At 42.6% G+C, this 18858-nt stretch overlaps 1 protein-coding gene across 2 annotated transcripts; it reads right to left on the reverse strand.

Moving 5' to 3' along the window:
• Positions 1-7126: 7126 nt before the first annotated feature.
• TBC1D25 (TBC1 domain family member 25) lies at positions 7127-16686 on the reverse strand. Of its 2 annotated transcripts, XM_063294094.1 has the most exons (6): positions 16370-16686; positions 14634-14743; positions 13796-13950; positions 12881-13005; positions 9526-9714; positions 7127-9257 (listed from the first exon to the last, which is right to left on the reverse strand). In XM_063294094.1, exons 1-6 carry the CDS (start codon positions 16508-16510, stop codon positions 7890-7892), a joined length of 2088 nt encoding a protein of 695 aa, XP_063150164.1. In that variant the 5' UTR covers positions 16511-16686; the 3' UTR covers positions 7127-7889. The 2 variants fall into 2 exon arrangements, with proteins under 2 accessions (XP_063150164.1, XP_063150165.1); XM_063294095.1 differs by lacking the exon at positions 13796-13950 and having other exon boundaries at positions 16370-16476.
• Positions 16687-18858: the final 2172 nt, after the last annotated feature.

An 18858-nucleotide genomic window follows, 5' to 3' on the forward strand; every position in this document is an offset into this window, starting at 1 on the left:
CATGGATGTGCAACACTGTCACTTTGAAACATTCCAACCTCAAAACAGGTCTTTTTTTACTGTTCTGGGTTCAATTTAAAAGAAGTGACGTTTGGTAATTTTGTTCAGAGATCAAAACAAGACCTACATGCAGCAAAACAAATGGTATAGTTTGCAATGGCTTCAAGGAAGATAGGAAGGCAGATGTTGACAGATAGTGCTGTTGCTGCTCCACAAGAACAAGACTTTCTGGATCAGAGCCTTTATGAAATACTTGAGACAGAATCCAGTGGTGCATTTGCATAAAAAAATAGTTTTCATGCATGATGCAGAAGAGACAAATCCCCCTGCCAAAACCTCCCCCAACCTTTGAGAAAAGATTGTTAAAGATCTATAGAGGGAGAGATAGAAATATTGTTGTATGAATGGAGGTCCATAATGCTCAATTTAATTCTTTCCTGATAAACTTTCAAAATACTTGAAAAATGCCAAGCAGCATGGATGTGCAACACTGTCACTTTGAAACATTCCAACCTCAAAACAGGTCTTTTTTGACTGTTCTGGGTTCAATTTAAAAGAAGTGACGTTTGGTAATTTTGTTCAGAGATCAAAACAAGATCTACATGCAGCAAAACAAATGGTATTGTTTGCAATGGCTTCAAGGAAGACAGGAAGGCAGATGTTGACAGATAGTGCTGTTAAAATTAGAGAGAATGAACTGAACTGAAAAACAAAACCTGGCTTTTAGCGCTGTGCTATGATTAGGTGGTTTTGGTTTTTTGTTTTAGCTTGTAATCAGATTGCTTTCTTCCAAACTTTAGAAAATACAGCCAAAAGTGGCCGTTGTTGACTAGCCACTACAACAGCAAGATTCAGGGAGAAACCTATCATGCCAGCTTGTCATGTAAATGCTGTTTGAAAAAAATAATTTCGTGAAGTTCATAGAAATAAGGTGAACAGATTGTGTTATGCTTTATTTTGTAGGCAGATAGCCAACCCTGGCTAATCCCTCCTGCCCCAAATACACAAAATCAAATCTGGTTGCTGCTTAAGTGTGAGACCACCACATTGCTGCTAAGAGCACTGTTGTGTTTCAGTAGTCACAGGGTGAGTTTGAGTCTTTACCTTAATGTAAAGATCTGTGCATGCATGTGCAGTATTGTGCCTCACATACAAATGTTGCCAACAGTGTTCAGGTAATGTAAATGCAATGACTATTACATATTGGTTTGATTTCTAGAGATCTGATGTACATGTATGTCTGTGCATGCGCATACACACTCTGTGCATGTACTCATGCCCTCTGCTCTTTGCATTACTTTGGGTGGTTGTTGAGCTATGGAAGGTGCTATCTGCAAATGTTCTTCAGTCCTGGTGAGTTTCCAAAGGTCATTTTAAAATGCCCAAACTGAAGAACTGATATTGCTTTGGGACTGTTGGTGAGCCGGTTCTGTTTTCTTCTGTGCTGTGCAGAGTTCATTTAATTTTTCATGACTGAGCTCTCCGCATGTGCAATTGTTTGTTTTCTCTTGTGAGCTCCATCATGTGTTTCGCTTGCTGACTGTAGCAGTAGTCTGTATGTTATTTCTACTGTGCTATAGTGCCACAAAGATATATTCATTAACACCGAAATTAAATGTAAGGTGAGGTAAGGTAAAGATTCTGTGTCTCTCTCGTTGAATTCCCAGCAGCTTAAATCATTGGCTGTGTAGGCTGACATTAGAATCTGATAATACAGGACATGTTACCTGCCTTAGCGAAGAACAATGCTGGGCTGGCCCACTCCTGTAATTCACAAACCAAATCAACAAGCAACAGTTCTTTATTAAGACTTTCATACCTTTATCATATTGGCTTTTAAGCAAGAGTAACAAAAGTGTCTTGAGGCCCAGAAGGAAAAATGACCATCTGAGTTTAATGATAATACATTAAGAGGAGGTAAAATTGGAAAATAGTTACACTAGTATATGAGCCAAAAAAAAAAACGTTTACATGAGAATGGCACTGTCTAGCATGCAACAGTATAAATGCCTTGTCCTGAGGAGGTAGGGTGAAGGCTGGAAAAAGAAAATGAACTCTAAAGGTCATACAGCCTTTCTCTGGTCACTTCCTTAGGCCTGCTTGCGATGACCAATCCCTGATCCACTGAACCCCAGAAACTGAAATCATCCTATCCCAGTGGAATGAACCTCAGGGACTAGGTTATCAAGAATATAGGTTAGAGGTTTCTATCTTCTCAGCCCGTTGTAACAACTTTAAACCCTAACGTTACTAAAATTCCAGGGCTATATACAGCCAAAATATTTGGATGCCTGAGGCAGGAACTCCATGTACCACCCTTCTTCTCATTTATAGAGGGCAGGATGCACTGGGAATACTCTGGTGCAAACCGCAAAGGAGTGAACTGAAGAGTTCCTCTGTACTCCCATTCATTTCACAGGTGCCTGAACTGGGGAACTTCCCAAAACTTTAGGTACAATGGGTCAGTTGTTTCCCCCAGCTCTTTATGGCACTGAAGCACCTCTGCCTGAGCTGGCCCTCCTTTATATACCTTTGGCTACACACTATATTTGGCTGCCTTCTGCCTTTTCACTGGGAACCTAATTTTCAGAAGGGTTTTCCTCAACTTCTCTAATTTGAACAAACTCACTATCTTTTTAAGACTCCATGTAATGCTATAAAGATATTAGGCCAAGCATGCGAGCACTGGGCTTCTGGCACTCACAAAACTTCCCTTTAAAGCCTTGGTGCTGTCCACAAGTCCCTGTTACAAATGTAAAGCACCACCACCACCACAACAAAAAAAACCTTGGGTAAATAAATAGCACAAAAAGAATACAAAGGCAGGGTAAAAATAAACAGATATAAATATAACACAGAATAACAAACTTTAATAAATTAAAAGTCTTCTCTCAGGCATGGGAACAGAAGTGGAGGAAGGAAATCCAACAGAATTTGGCCACCAGCTTTCAAGTACCATAGGAGGCTCCAAAGATGGAGTCACGCAAAATAGAGTTTACATTTACATTATACACAGGGACTGGCTGACTATGTTACAGTTGAAACATAGTTCTAAGGTTATCAAATGGGGGGAAAACGAATTTGGAACTCTGTAATAAACCCCTAAGTTGTATCTAGCAGGACTCCCTCTTGGTGGATATCAAGAAGCAGAAATAAGGCCACACGGATGGCTTCCCTATTATCACCGCTCTTTCTGCTATTAAAGGGTCATGAGAAAACTCTCTTATGCAAACCGCAATGAAACCAACAAAGAGCACAAGAGAATTCTTGTTCATTTCACTCAAACTGCCAGCTGTTTCAATGAACTTTAATAGCTAGATCAGATCCATCTCCACGTGGTAGCTGCCTGATAGTCAGATTCTCTGCCTGAGAAACAAATGGGAGAATCTGAATTAAAAATTTTGTGTTAGTGATAACAGTAGAGGGAAGGAAACCCAGAGCAGCAGGTAAGGGATTACAAGGCAAGGAAAGTTCAGGGATATCTCAACAGTACAGAGAGGGCCTATTAAGGTATCTTCTCCTCCTCCCACTGATAAAACCAATTATTTTTGCAATATAGTGTTAGTCAATTGCATTATTTGTTTCAGAAAACTGGTTCAGCACAATAAAGGAAGTAGGAGTGATGAATAAACAAGAAGAATGATATAGAGATTTGGAGAAGCAATATATTTTAGGCTTAAACTTTAGATGGTCACTGAAGTCAAGCAATTATTTAAAAGGAGCTGAAAATTATACAAACACAGCATCACTGCCATTGCATGGAGATTTGTTTGTTCTGTTCCTAAGCATTTCTGGTTAAGAAGAAGGTCTTGCATGATTTTGAAATAAAGCAAAGATTTCTTTGATCAAAAACAGTATGGTGTATCCTCAATTTCACAGATTCCCATTTAGCAGACTTTGGATGCAAGAAACCAAATTTCAGTCTGGACATCGCTCTGAAATAAGAGACAAGTCTGTTGCATCTCAGGTAGTCTGGAGGAGGAACTTAAATTCAGGTTAATTTTACATAACTCACAGTGATTTTCCTCATAAGAGATAAATCATGGTGTAGTATATAATTTGTGATTTAATTGACATCTGAGAAAAAATGGACACCTCCAGCTCCCAATCAGTCCATTATACCAAGATTTAAAACAAGTGTACACATACAAGCTATTATGATTGCATCTTACCTCTGTATTCAAACTTGGTGGCAGGTCCAGATCTAATGCTAAAGAAAGTTTTCTGAGCATGGGAAAAGGCAGAGGTCAAGCCCATCCTGTCCTCATAAGGAGGGGAAACACTTAAAAAACTATCCTGATTGTATACCAGCTGTCAGGAAGTTAAACAAATAACCAAGAGAACCTGGCTGAGACACAGCGACTCCAACAGCACCATGGGGAAGCAAATCACCAAGGGGGGTCTGTGATCCACCCTCCACAAGTCAGACGAAAGGTTCCATATGTTGCCTGCAATGTGCTTACTGATGAAAATCAGACAGTGAAAACTAACGCAACAGATGTGGTTCCAACAGTCACTGTTTTGCACTGAGAGCCCTGTCAGCAATTTCATCTTAACTGATTAAAAAGAGGCGGGCTAGAAAGAGAAGGGGTTCCTATCTGAAAAAATGACATAGGCTTGAACACAACAATATTAGCCCCTTACCTACACATCAAGAATTAAAAGCGCAAAGGTTGGCTTGGGCCAAATAAACTCAACTAAAATGCCTCAGTATTTGTGTTGATTAAAATGTATGCCCAAGCCAAATTAAAATAGAAAATTAATCTCACACATTGGAGGTTTATGCAGTAGCTACTACAGATCCTTTGAGGAAGTCCATGACCTTTGTCTATGTAAAAGTATTCCACTCACACACAATACTCCACACCACTCAGTATCACCTGCAAGATATGAAATTTTCATTGTTAGGGAAGCAGTAAGATGTACCCACCTCTCAGTGATACTTTGAAATGTGCAGATAAATATGGCTAGAGGCTTCATATCTGGTCTCAAGTCAATCTGGAGCATCTAAGGACTAGCACAATATAATATCATTTGACTGCTCTTAAATGCTCAAATGTCATGTGAGAAGGTTAACGTATGGCTTCAAATTCCAGCCTCAACTAATTATAGGTTATTACATGCATGTCTTCATGTAAACTCCTGGTAATGCAACTCTTACTGCTTTCCTAATGGCAAATCATATTATGGAAATACCAATTGATTCTTAGGCAGGACTCTTCTCCAGAAGAAACAAAAAATTCATGGAGAAGCATTGTTATAAACTGTATCCACTAGATAGGAAGCTAGCTTAGGCAACATGGAATGCAAGGAAAGGTGGTCTTGATATTTTGGTATTCCCACAGCCAGCCTGGTTCTCTCCAACTTCACGAGCTATTGCTACCCAAGTTGGAGCATCATCGACAACTTACATCATGAGACTTGAACTAGCGGTCTGAATGGATTTAAGGTTTCAAGACCACTAAAACTAATGCAAGAGAGAAGTTTGGTTGGAGAAAGACACAGAACTCTATAGAAAAATAGGATATAATAAATGTGTGCAATGAGATGGTCCCAGATCATACTATTACACAAAAGAGAGGGGAAAGTGGTAAGAAACTCATAATTAGGAACGTTAATTGCAATCCATAATATCTGATTCACTTATGACCTCCAAATGTTGTGTCCATAACTCATATTGTTCACCCAGAAAACAGCTTAGTAAATCAAGAACGTGATTGCCTTAAAAGCAAGAGATGCTGTTTTCTGCGTTGTGGTGGATGCACCTCATTAATGTCTCAAAGATCGTAAGGCACCATTTGCAGGCCATGAAACAGCAATAGCACACTATGAGCAATTCAAATGCCCTTCTCTTGGCGTCTGCTCTCCAAAAGGCTTGGAGCTTAAACCTTTTGATTAAATGTCATATCTGCAATTACTCCAACTTCGTAAATGCTATCAATCAAAACAGATAAAGAATACTCTGCAGCAAGGGCTGAAGTCTTCCAGATGTTACAAAATCTCTTTTGCTCTGGCTAGGAAGGCCAGTGGCAAGGGATTGTGGATGTGGCCCAGAACATCTGGAAGACGACAGGTTGCCCGTCCCTGCTTTACAGACCTGTTTCGCTGTTGCTTCATAGTTTAGCTTAAACTACATTACAGCTCCTTCTAGTGGCCATTTAATTAAAATGTTTTTAAAAAACTGCATGCCAGCTAATCTATAAACAAAGGCTGAGACCAAGGGAAGAAGTCAACAGCCGTGTGCTCACATCTCCAGCATTACTAAAGGGAGACAATTCCTTCTCCCTGTATCCCAAAATAATGTATTAATGGATCCAGAAAGTGCCTAACTTAAAACGAGAACTGAACCAAACATGTGGATTCAAACTGCCTGATGATGTTACAGGTAGAAAACTGACCTTAAGGAACACAGCTGGTTGATACCAGAGAATTTCCCTTTCTGTTCAACTGATGAAAGCAGAATGGGGAATAGGTGTTCTAGGCAAGATGACTTTGGACCTAAAAAGAAAGGATGCAACCAATATACCTCTGATTTGACATAATTCAGCATAGTCTAATTTCAAGCTTTTATGACCTCTCTCATCTAGTTTGTCCCTAGACAAAACACAAGAGCAGGTATCTATTTTCAGCTTAACCCTAAAATAGCCAGAGAGGAGATTCAGGGATTCAAAAACCCCTTTTGTCTCTGGCAGGAAATCAAATGACATGTTCCTCCTTGGTGTCATGTTAGCAAATAACACTGGAAATGACTTCTCTCTCTAGCTGTATGATACAGAATTTCCTGCTACATATTCTAGAGCTATTATGACAACCGGCCACTTTGAGCAAGGATCTGAATTTCAATAGGAAGGCCAGCTAAAGAGCCTGAAAATGGAACTCACCTATCCAGACATGGTTATATTTACAGAGAGTCAATCTTGGATAATGTATCATTGGGAAGACAACTAATTAAAAGGCACGTGCAAGTACAGTGTAAAGTACTGCACACCTCAAATTTGTTCTGTAAGGGCACTTTGGCATTTACTCTCTCTGTCCAACCCCTTGTTAAACTGTTGACTCCCCCTCAGATAGTTTGTTCATTTTTTTTTTTTAGATGGCCTTGTTGGAAAAGAGAATGTTTAAAAAAAAATTCTGCCTGTAAGGGCAATGGGAAGTTGCCAGTTTGTTTTCAAACACATCCAGTGTGTTTTGTTTTTGTTTTTACCTGCTTATGGATATTAGGGTGTTTTTTTTTAATGATCAAAAACTGTACAAGTGGAACAAAAGCCCCAGAGAAAATAAAGTGCTTTTAAGAAACCAGAACTTAGGCCAAAAACACTGGAATAACTTAGCATAAGAGGCAAATTTTTAAGCCAAAGCATCTTTGTAGAACTTCTGACAAGCTCAAACTGCCACATTCTGCAGAAAATAAAAATACACCATGATGGAGCATTAGAAATGCTTTTGGCAAGGCTACGTAGAAGAAAAGATCCTGGTTCCAGAAGGATTACAAATCAGTCTGGGTCTCTTAGCAACCAACGTCCTAAGAAATGAAGTGGACAGGTAGATAAAGGGAGAAATACCTGGGAAATATTGATTAGGGAGGGGAAATGGGCAGAACCTGGCTGCTCCAGGGCAGATCTTCCTAGAAAGATTATTAGCACTTGGAAGGAAAGGGGGCACCGAAATGGATGGGATATTTGCACAAATAGTTAAAAACAGAGTACATTGGATACAGAAGGTGTATTGAGTGTGGCAACCCAACTTAGTTGCTCCAGACCATCTTCCAAAAGGACTGCTGAATGACTGAGCCTAAATTGGATTACTCCACTGACCACTCTTCCACATCGATGCTTGCACCATAATGACTGCAGGGAACCTGTCCCCACATGTCAGGATGAAAAGGGGAATCATGAGACGGCAGGAGATTCAGCAGCTGCCTCATCCCCCTCTTCAGAATCCCAGACTTCTGACTGCAGGTAGTTAGCAAAGAGGGCCTTGGCACGGTGAAGGATCTTGTTAAGGTTGTGCCGGCGGACCAAGCGATCAAAATGCATGGCTAGTTCATTGTAGTCCATGTTGTTTTTGATTATATGGTCTCGATGCTCCAAGAGAATGGCAAGGCATAGGAAGAGCACAAAGGGGTTGCCTTTGCCAAATTCCTGCGGAGGTGGGAGGCTGACTAGAGCAGGAGGAGTAGGAGAAGCAGCAAGTCCATGGGAGGGAGAAGAAGGGGTATTAACTACCGAGTCTCCCTTCTCCTCGTCTGATTGACTTTCCTCATTGCCATTAGTTGAGGAAGAGACAGATTCTCGAGAGGGTGGTGTCAAGGCCCGAAGAGATGGAGCAGAGAAGGATTTAGCCATGTTAGTTGTCTGAATCAATGGATCCTGCTCACTGCTGCAATCCTCCTCCTCATCCACTGAGTGCTGAGATCTGGGTGATGGGTCATCCTCCGAACTGTCCTCATTATGAGTAATGTAGTACTTGAATTCCCCAAAACTAGACTGTTTCACTAATACCTTCTCTTCAGCAACTGCTCCCTGGCATGGCTGATCCCCAGCTGCCTCAAAACTACAAGCTGGCCGTAGCATGTGTCTCCTTCGAACAGACTGGCTGCTGTCTCCGGGCCTGGCTGGTGGGCCCACCAATTCCACTTCCTTTTCTGGAGGATCAGGAGGAAAGGAGCTCCATGTGATCTCCAGCATGCGCAAGGCATCCTCAAATGCAAACTCTCGTTTCAGCTCCAACAGCAGCCAACGATAGCAAAAGAAGAGGTCATCAGCACCCCGAGACAGGAGGTAGGAGTAGAAATCTGGATCTGAATGGCGGAGGAGAAGCTTGAGATGGGCAAATTTAACTGACATGACTTCACCATCTACCTGGAAATTACCTTCCAGGCGTTTCATGATGCCACAGAAACAGATGAAGGCATGTGCCTCACTGTCCATTACAGCCAGGATGGGAGAGGCAATGTCACTCATACCCTGACAGTAGGAAATCTGTGGGTGGGTTACAGCATAGGTGGTCAGCAGATCATGCAGGGCTGTCAGGTGAGGATTATCATCTGAACCAGCATAGTAGGGATGGGTGCGATCTGTTCGCAGAACATCCTTCAGCACGTTACTACGGATGAAATCCAGGTCTTCAGGGTTGGTCCGTGCTTCCCATTCCCCCTTCAGCTGCTCATACTCACGTGTCTTCTGCTTCATGTAATCCATACGCTCCTGTCCAGTCAACCCATCAGGATAGACATTTAGCAAGTATCTCCAAACAACCTGCAGAGATAGGGTGGATTCAGCTTTAAAAGCAGCTTTCTTCATCAAGCGTGACTAGCTGGTGGATCAGCTACAGGGATAAATCCTTCCCCTTTAAGAAGGGGCTTACAACTACTTGATAGGATTCCCATCACTACTAGCACTTAGGAAGGCCAAGAGACTATTGCTTCAGAGTGAAAGCAAAGGAAAAGAAGGTTCTCCTCTTACTCATTAAATCTCACATCCCTCTCTCAAGATGAATCTTGGTTCCCCAAAAGCCCATTCTCACCTTGCGCAATGAGGGCTCAACTCCACCATGGAAGATCCGGAGGCGCAGTTCTGCTGGTCTTGTCAACTGGCCTTCATGATTCAGATATGTATGGAATTCTGAGTCACTCAATGGGGGTTTGAAAGGTTTGACATCCTCCCCATAGGACCAGCTGAGTGCCTGCTGGACCTTTGACAATGTCCGTCCCACCTGACAAAAAGCAAAAAGAAAGCTGAGGTCAACAACAACAACAACCCTCAGTGACTTAAAGCTGGAAGGAAAGAAGCCAAACCATCCTTCTCAAATAGTTCCATATTTTACCCTGTAGCTACTTCAAGATTTCAGGCTAACTCTCCTTAGAAATTGGGGGTAGGGTGGGGGAAGGGTAATTTAAATTTTAATTGGCCAACCCTTTCTCCCAAGGGCTCTCTGGTAAAAGATATTTTTGACAGACTGCCATCAGTTAGGTTGGTGTCATGACTGATGGCAGTCTGTCATAAATACCTTTTACAGTCTGTCTGTCCATCTTGAGTTTTTAACTCTTCTGCTAAGGACTTCTCCCTTCAGCTCAGTTCTGGAAAAAAAATAGAAAAGAAGATGCTTTAGCTTTTCCTTTCCAAGGCTTGAAAGACAAAAATTAACAAACCTTGTGCCAATCCCAAGACACAAGGGGGTTCAGAGTGCATTTCAGAGAGGGTGATTGAAAAGAGATCATCTGGGCCTCTGCTTAGATGTTGATAGGCAGGCCTTTGATTCTCCTCCTCTCTTTGCACAGTAGGCTCATTTTATATAATACAGAGGATAAATATAAACCAGCTGCTATGGGGAAGCTGAGTGTTGCTCTGGCCAATCAAGCAAAATCTTCCACCACTTACCTCCTGACCTAGCTAGCAGATTAGAAATTACTAGTGGCTAAGCACACCCTCCAGTGTGACCAGTGCTGAAATCATAAAGGTGCAGTTTAGTTTTCACCTGGGTCCCACTGTATAAATGGGATTACATGAAAAACTAAAACAAAAAAAGAGCTGAATTCCATCTATTCAAGCCTCCCAGCATGGCATCAATTTATAAGATACTTGAGGGGGTGCTGCTGTGCCATACCAATAATTTGGTTCTTGTCACGCTGTTAGAAACAGCAGCCTGGGAAGAGAAACTAGTCTTCGGGATTTATAAACTTCTGAAAATAAATGGACTCTTATCATCACCCATACTATTTATTTTTATTTTGTTTATTTATTAGACAAATTTATATGGCCGCCCAACTCACACACTGTGACTCCAGGCGGCCTACAAGATATCTGCCTGGCCAGTTAGATCTGGCAGGATTGGCACGCTCTGGGTTCCACTGATTAAACAGTGTCATCTTTCAGGACCCTCTGGAATGAGTTTCCCCCCGAGATTCAAATGGCCCCATCTTAGTGGTACAGTAGACTCTCAGTTAACCAGCACCCATGGGGATTGGTAGATGCCAGATAAATGTAGTTTCTGGTTGCTTGAGAGTTACTATTAAACTCTAATACCCACTAGATGGCAGCAGAGAGATACAGATTTTTATCTGCCAGTTGCTTGAGAATGCCCAGTTTTTTGGGGGTTCGATTTTTGTGCTGGTTGCTTGAGAGTGCCAGTTGCTTGAGTTCTGGTTAACTGAGAGTCTACTGTATTTCAAAGGTCCCTAAAGATGTGGCTGTTTGCCCAGGCCTTTGGTAAGGACAAATGATGCCCCTTTTCTTCCTTTCCCTTGTTCCCACCTGGGTTTGTTTTCTCTGCCATCTTTGTTCCTTTGTTTTGTATTTCTTGTACTGTTACTTGCTTTTAAATATTTTTAACAATTTGTAAACCACCCAGAGTAGCATAATAAATAAAAATAATTATTATTATTACTGCCACTACTATTATTGCTGTGGTTTATGGGTACTGTTAAACTGGAGGATAATAAATGGTAGTTACAATTGATGGTTTATCCCTTTAGAACCTAAATTCTTATTTATTTATGACATTTACACACTTCCTCAATCTGGCTGTACTCTAAGTAGTTAATATAGTAACACAGAATAATAATGCAACAATAAAAAAGTAGAAAACAGTATTTTCATAAAATAAAGCTTATATTGAGGGGTTTGAAGATGGTGACCAACTAGCAGCTCCTGAACAAAGGTCCTGACCTGTGACTGGCCTCACCCCCTCTGGCTTAGCCCTGTGGCCTAAAAATGCCATCCGGAGGCAAGAAAAGAACCCAGACCAGCCCCAGGAATGATACTGGAACCTATAAATCCAACAAAGCAGAGAAACAGATGAGGATTGACTCCTACCTTCCCACCGCAGAGACAACACAAAGCGTAACAGACCTACAGCTTCAGGACCCCCTTCACTCCCAAAGAACGCCACAATAACAAGCTGGCCTCCTCCCCAACCTTCCAAAGCTTCAGCCCAAGTCACTCCCCAGAGCAGGGAGGCAGCGGAGATAACCTCTTGGAACAAGCCTCCCGCACTTCCCCCTGAACTACATTATTCAACCCTCCCATGAGATCTGCCTTTTGTCTGCAGAAATTCTGATCTTTATACTGAAAGGGCTAAATAACATTGCATTCAAGGTGGACACGTTCTTGATCTGCAGATCCTCCATGGCAATCAGGGGGTTAAAATGGATGGCCACGTTGGCATTCTGGTAGCCCATCCCTCAATGTCCATAAGGCATCTGGAAGCAGTTGCTACAGCCAACCACCATTGTATGCTACAGAAAACACAACTCCTCTTAGAAATCCATCAGAACTCCCGCAATGAAACAACCACAAACTTAGCGTCTCCTTCCTATCTCAGCTCCTAAACTGCCAAAATAGAATTGATTTGAAAGATTTTCATCATTTACCAAGCCAAAAAAAAGTTAAGCATATACTCCTGACTAAGCTTATATTGAAGGCTTCAGAATCAATTCTGAAAGGCCCTCTGGAAAAGATAGCTCCTTTACAATTTTCCAGGTGGCCATAACAGCAGGGTCCATCCTCGCCTTAGAGCGTAAGCTGTTCCACAGGACAAGAGTCCTACAGAGAATGCTGTTGTCAGGCCCCTCCCACTGCACCTCCTCATAGATGGGGACCCTGAGCAGACTTTCTTTGACTGTTTGGGGCAGGTAGGCAGATTTTTACCAGAGAAAGGCTAACTCTTAGTTACCCGGGCCCCAAGTCATTAAGGGCTTTAACGGAAGCAACCAGAATCTTGTGCACAGAAACACATGGCCTCCACAGCAAGATAATAATATAGCAATATTGAGAATGACTTGTAAGAATGCGGGCCACTGCATTTTGCATTATTAAATCTTGCAAATACCACCCAATGAAAATTTAAACTAGCAAAATTCTTCCACTCCCTGAAGGCCCACCTGGGAAATGATGGACTGGGTGAAGGGCAGGGCTGCAGCCGCTAGAGACCTCTTCTCCACTAGCAGCAAGTCCGTACTGATAACATCCTTAGGACTGATAATATCCCAATCTTCTAGCAGGGGGCCTGAAAGAATATGACATTGTGAGCACATTCCTCAAAGCAGTTCTGCCAATCCTTCTCCCCACTCCCTGTTCACTTTCACAGGGACAAAGATGTTGAGAAGGGCTACCAAAAGGAATCAGACTACAGTGGATATATCTCATTACAAGAAGAAAATAATTTAGGACAAAGTTAGTGCAACTACTATGACTTACTAAATCATGCATTCACTTGCTTTGGGTCTTCTGAGAAAAATAATATAGGGAGGGTAAGCAACAGGAAATCACTGCTGACACTTTCAAGCTTACATTTCAGTCTAACATTCTAAGTGCATTCTAAGTCAGCTTACTCTTCACCCCATTCCAGAACTCTGAACTTGTCTTTGGCAATTAGAATGCACAATGTTCTTAACTGCTTTGATTTTTGTGTGCTACGCGCTGGAAAGAGGTGCTGATAAACTACACTGGTCAAAAAGGGCCTGGTAACACAAGCAATGGGTGGGATGTACCAAAAAAACACAGTTTTACCCCTTCAACCCTATCACTGTTTCCCCCATCCATGACTATGCCTAACAGTGTTGTATCTGTCACTACTGTGATTTATACCTTCTCTTCTACAACGGCTATCAGCCACCATCCCCACAAGAACAATATTAATGGAGAAGCTAAAGATAACTAGGAACATAGGAATGTAGGAACTAGGTTGATGGAACATGCCCCCTGCAGTAAAGTGTACAGAATGAGAACAAGGTGTGAGGGAATAGAACCATTATTGTTTGCTCTCTAGTTAACAACAACAAGTAGAAATTACTCACTGTCTTCCAAGGGCTTGATGTCTATTTTTAGCTGTAAAAAAGGCTTAGAGGCTCCAGCAAAGGCCATCCCCAGATCCCAGTCTGACATCAACGACACGTACATTTCTTGGTTTTGCTTGTCTCGACTTAAATAGCTGATGGTAAAATTCTTCTTCCTGAGGTAGGCAAAAGGTTTAGAGTTCTTTTCACTGAAGCTGAATACCGTTTTTGCAACATGGTACATAAGTAGATATTTATGTAGAAAATGAGATGCATGCAATCCCGCAACATGTGTACTGTGAAATAAGGCCTGGTTTTTAAGTAGGACTTCAGGGCAAAGTTCCAGCCAGATCAAATCCTCATCAGAGAATAATACAAGACTAGACAACATTGCAAGGGCTGTAGGAGATCATCCAAAGAAAGGAGAAAGGGCTGATTTTTTCCCAGCCGGTTATATTCAGTTTTTCTGGAGATAAAACACTGGAGAGAGGAAGCCGTTAGGAAGAAAACTACCCCCATCCCATGATTAAAAATAACCAAAACCTGAAAAATGTTCACCACTTAGGTTGATTTGGGAGGCTAGTGAGCCATAAGGATGAGGATGGGTTAGGAGAGAATGCCTCTCAGGGTCATCCCACCATTAATTTTGATTATAAAAACACTGCAGTACCAATATTTGGTCACTGTCTTGCTGAACTCCAGCTGTTCCGTTTGGGATCCTGGGAAGCCACAACTGATTATTGGGAGTGGGGTGCATAGAGAAAATCTGCTTTCATTAATTGGTGAAATCGCAATGGGAGCTGAAAGACAGACCACCCATTTCCATCCTCCCTCACTGCACTCGCTTCCCAGAACTCACCCATTGAGGTCAAAAGCCCTGATAAGAATGTGCTGCAATACATCCAATGAAGTGATTTGTGGGTCCACAGCAAAAGTACGGAACTCAGGTTGCAAGAAGCCTTCACATTTCTGCAGAAATTGCATAGAGTAGGTAGGATTAAAAAAAACAGTGCTAACTGGATAGTTAGCATTTCCTGAGAAGAACAAAGAAATCTTATTCCAGTGCTTACTGTTTTACCATACAAGGAAGATTATGACCACACTTGATCCCATATCTGTCAACAAAGTTCCATTAAATTATCTTGTTACTATTTCATTTCCTCTCCCTGTTTACAGGCATGCCTTCTGAAGAAGAATCACTATGAAAAGGGAAGGGGAAATAAATCAGAAATAGCTTGCTATTGACTCTGACTCTAACCAACTTTGAGTGATAAGTAAACAAATTGGACGCTATACATTTCCCAAAGCAACAGATAAACATCTATCATTAAACTACACTGGTTAAGAATTCTGGGAACTGACAGCCAATAAATTTAGAAGAAATCAGATTATAATCTATAAATATTGAGGCTATAAATATTGACAGCTATAAATATTGAGGGCCAGGCTCAAATGTAGGTAACTATTACTTAAGGTTGTGTTCTACATATATCTAAAAGTTAGGCAAAAAACCTTCAACAGAGAGAAGAACTAAAGAGGACAAAATGGCTTTTGGCTTCATGTAACAAGAATATAATTGCCATGTCTTAATGGAATCTAGAATATCCAGGTTATTATATTTATTGATCAAAGTCATGATTCTGGCTTGAATCAGAACAATAGTGTCCAATTCAAAAACCAAGAGCACAAATCCCACCAACTCAATGGACGCATTTCTAAATAAGGAAGATTGTAGTTGCCAGTCCACATTTTTTAAATAGTTTAAATAGTTCCATATAACATGGAAGAGTCTACTGGAGTGGGCAGCTATATTAAATCTAATAAATCATAAGAACAACATAGTTAGACTTATTTCTAAATTATTTATAATCAGAATGCCAGAATAATAACTCTAATATTAAATTGAGTATTAGTTAAATTTAGAAAAGTTTAGGGTTGGAAAACAAAAGCACATAATACCAATCTGGAAGTTCAAGTATAGTCTTGTTTCCAAGCTACAGTTATAAGCCAAAGCTTAGCATGATGTCTGAACAGTCAGTGAGTTGTTAGCATATTTTATGGGGCAGTGAGAATTTGAATCTATGCTTTCCTGAATAAAAGAGCAATGCCCCAGCCACCACAACAGGCTACATATTTTACAAGGTTACCTTGGAAATAAACAGATTCCCATGCCAACTCCATGTCCAATTTCACAGCTAACTACTCTGCACAATTAAATCTACTGTGTGCGCATTTGACAGTATTTTTGAAGCAGGCTTCCTTGCCCTGCTTTCCTCTGTTGTTCAACCATTCAATAATTTCTTTCCAAATTATTATCCATCCGCATTCCATCCTGCTGAAGGTTCAGCTCCAACAACCATGTGGTTACCCTCCAAGCCCCCCATTTTCCAGACAGCATTCTAGTCTCAGCAATCTGGAGACCCCAGGTTAGGGAAGGATGCCCTGTGACATCACCACGAGGAAAGGTCGTTTCGTTTGGCCACTAGACCCACCCTCCTTGGGAGACCCCTGGGACGCACCTCCACCTGTGGCTTCTTCCTCCCTCCCCCAGCCGGAACCCCGCCACTTCTGGCCTCTTCGCCTCCGGTCGCTCACCTTGACCCGCACACGAACCACTTCGTGTTCTTCCTCTTCTTGGGGCTGCAGCCGTGGCCCTGGTCCGGCGCCGGCCCCACCCCCTCCGGGAGCTGGCAGCGGGGATGCCTCTGTTCCCCCCGGGGCCGCCACCGCTGCCATCCCAACCCCGCCACCTTCGCTCTGGGGCGGAGGCACCGCGCGCCGGGGCAGTTACAGCCCCCGCCCCCGTTACGTCACCCACCCCGGGGGCGCCTCTCGTGCCGTCAGCCGCTCAGTTCGCGGGTGCTCTCGCGCAAAGGGAAGGAGCGGGGAGAAAGCACCGCTTCCATCACGTTCCCCCGCCCACGATTTCCGCTTTCTCCGGCGTGTAGCCTCTGCGCTGACTTCATCAACTTCATCTTAAAGGCGCAGGGCAGAAAAGCGGAAGCGCTGCATCGTGCGTAGGAAGGATTTGAGCCAAAGCTCTCGGCAGCTCATGGGTTAAGCGGCAGGATTTTGCCGGACGGAACAAAGGGCGGGGAAAATGACGACCAGGAGTCCTTAAAAAAACACTTCCGACTGAGACGGAAATAAGCGGCAGAACAACGGGAGCTGAGCCCCGTGGAATGGTAATCGGGTGGTGCTCCTCCATAATACCCAAGCATAAAGAAGTATTCCCTTTGACGTCATGATCTCCCTCGTGTTACTATATTGCCATAATATAGTCCCAGTGGGAAAAAAAGCGGAAATATGTAACCAGGCTATCCGATCTGGGGGGCAGACGATCACAAAAAGGTGCAGAAAACTGTATTGCTATCTAGCGCGGAAGTCCGGGTATTTGCAGGCCAGATCGGATAGCCCCGCTTCTGACTACCAGCTGCCGGAGGAGATGAATGACCTCCCAGGCTTCTCAGAGGCATCTAACTGGTCCCTGGGAGAACCAGTTGCTTACGAGGCGAGGCACTAGCGATCTACGTGGACGCTAATCGCGCACAGCTTTCGTTTTATGCCATTATCATCCGGGTCACGGCATAGTTCCGTGACAGTGCCTGCCGACTGCGTTGGGCGGAGAGGCGAATTCAAAGCCAGATAGAAAAAGGCGAGAATGATGGAGTTGCTGGTTTGGATTATGACGTATGGCAGAAGTATACAGTATTGCAGTAAAGGAAGACGCTCCCTGTAACCAAGCGTGGCGCTTGATAAAAGCCAGGGTCACCGGGGGGAAGGGGAGAGAGACACTTGATGTTTTTGGGGCATCACAGTCATATGATAATGAGGTATTTGGGCTAACAGACTCTTTACCAAACTAAGCCTTTTTTCCTGATGTCACTATGCCAAATTATGTGTTTCTCACGAGCAGTAGCAATGATCCCGCATCCGTTTTCTGCTGCAAGGCTTTCGCTAACTGGTTAGCTCGGATCAGGAAGCGTTTGTTTCTGAGGGGCCTTCTCCAACCTGGTGCCCTCCAGGTCTTTGAGATTTCCCAGCGGCTGTGACTTCTTGGAATTGAAGGGTCAACAAATCTGGATGGGGAAGACTGGCATACGGGTTATTTACACATGATAAACAACAGGCCTGTCCTTCAATACATTATTACCATATACCCAAGATCAAACCACAATACAAATCTGTAGAATTCTTTAAATAGCTAAAAGTGTGTTTGAGCAAACTGGATACCACACATACAGCCATCTTTCCCAATCTTTCCCAATCAAGAATTTTTACTGACACACAGAGGATTGAAATTATTTATTTTGGGAATAGCAAAAATACAACACATTTTAATCTCTTTAGCTGTGGGAGTTCAGTAAGTCAGTGGCATGCAGAATCAAAAGCAGAAACAACAAGCACACGCACTCCAAGAACATTGAAGTGAACGTACCTGACAATCTTGGGTTGCTTTGGCAGCTTGGGGGGGGGGCTTCAGTAAGGGAGAGTGAAAACCCTCACTTCATTGTGCTTGCTGTATTTTTTTAATGTTTTATGAGAAATTTATTTGTTGTGAGCTGCCCAAAGTTGAGAGTTGGGCAGCATACAAGTGTTATTATTATATGATCTCAAAGGCATATTATCATCTGGGCTATTTCTTAATTTCTTTGTTTCTCATGTTTGCAAAGGAGATTGCCAAAGTGTCAAAATTCTACAAAGTCAGGAATCAGTATGGAGCTCAGCAGAGGAGATGCTGCTCTCTTGCCATCCTTCCCAGGGGCTTCAGATTGTCTAACTTTTCTAAGGGTCCTCTTGCAACTATCTAAAGCAGTGTTTCTCAACCTTGGCGACTGGAAGATGTGTGGGCTTCAACTCCCAGAATTCCCCAGCCAGCATAGCTTTATGGGAGTTGAAGTCCACACATCTTAAAAGTTGCCAAGGTTGAGAAACACTGATCTAGAGAGTAGCTAGGAAGCACAGGCCACAAAATAATAGTGGGCTCAAATGGATGACCACAGCACTATAAAGCTCTGGGATTCTTTTTCCTGCCCTTCCTTGGCTAGGATCTCACTAGAACATGCTTGTAGTAATTGTACACT

This window comes from Candoia aspera, chromosome 2 (assembly GCF_035149785.1).
Source record: "Candoia aspera isolate rCanAsp1 chromosome 2, rCanAsp1.hap2, whole genome shotgun sequence".
NCBI classification, from domain to species: domain Eukaryota; kingdom Metazoa; phylum Chordata; class Lepidosauria; order Squamata; family Boidae; genus Candoia; species Candoia aspera.

What these genes read in the sequence shown, in the direction of transcription:
- TBC1D25 (XM_063294094.1), bottom strand. Translation starts at nt 16,510, where the DNA reads ATGGCAGCGGTGGCGGCCCCGGGGGGAACAGAGGCATCCCCGCTGCCA. An exon ending in AGGGCTTTTGACCTCAATGG is followed by an intron (nt 13,951 to 14,633) that starts GTGAGTTCTGGG and finishes TGCCTACCTCAG; the next exon opens with GAAGAAGAATTTTACCATCA. An exon ending in CATCAAGCCCTTGGAAGACA is followed by an intron (nt 13,006 to 13,795) that starts GTGAGTAATTTC and finishes ATATTCTTTCAG; the next exon opens with GCCCCCTGCTAGAAGATTGG.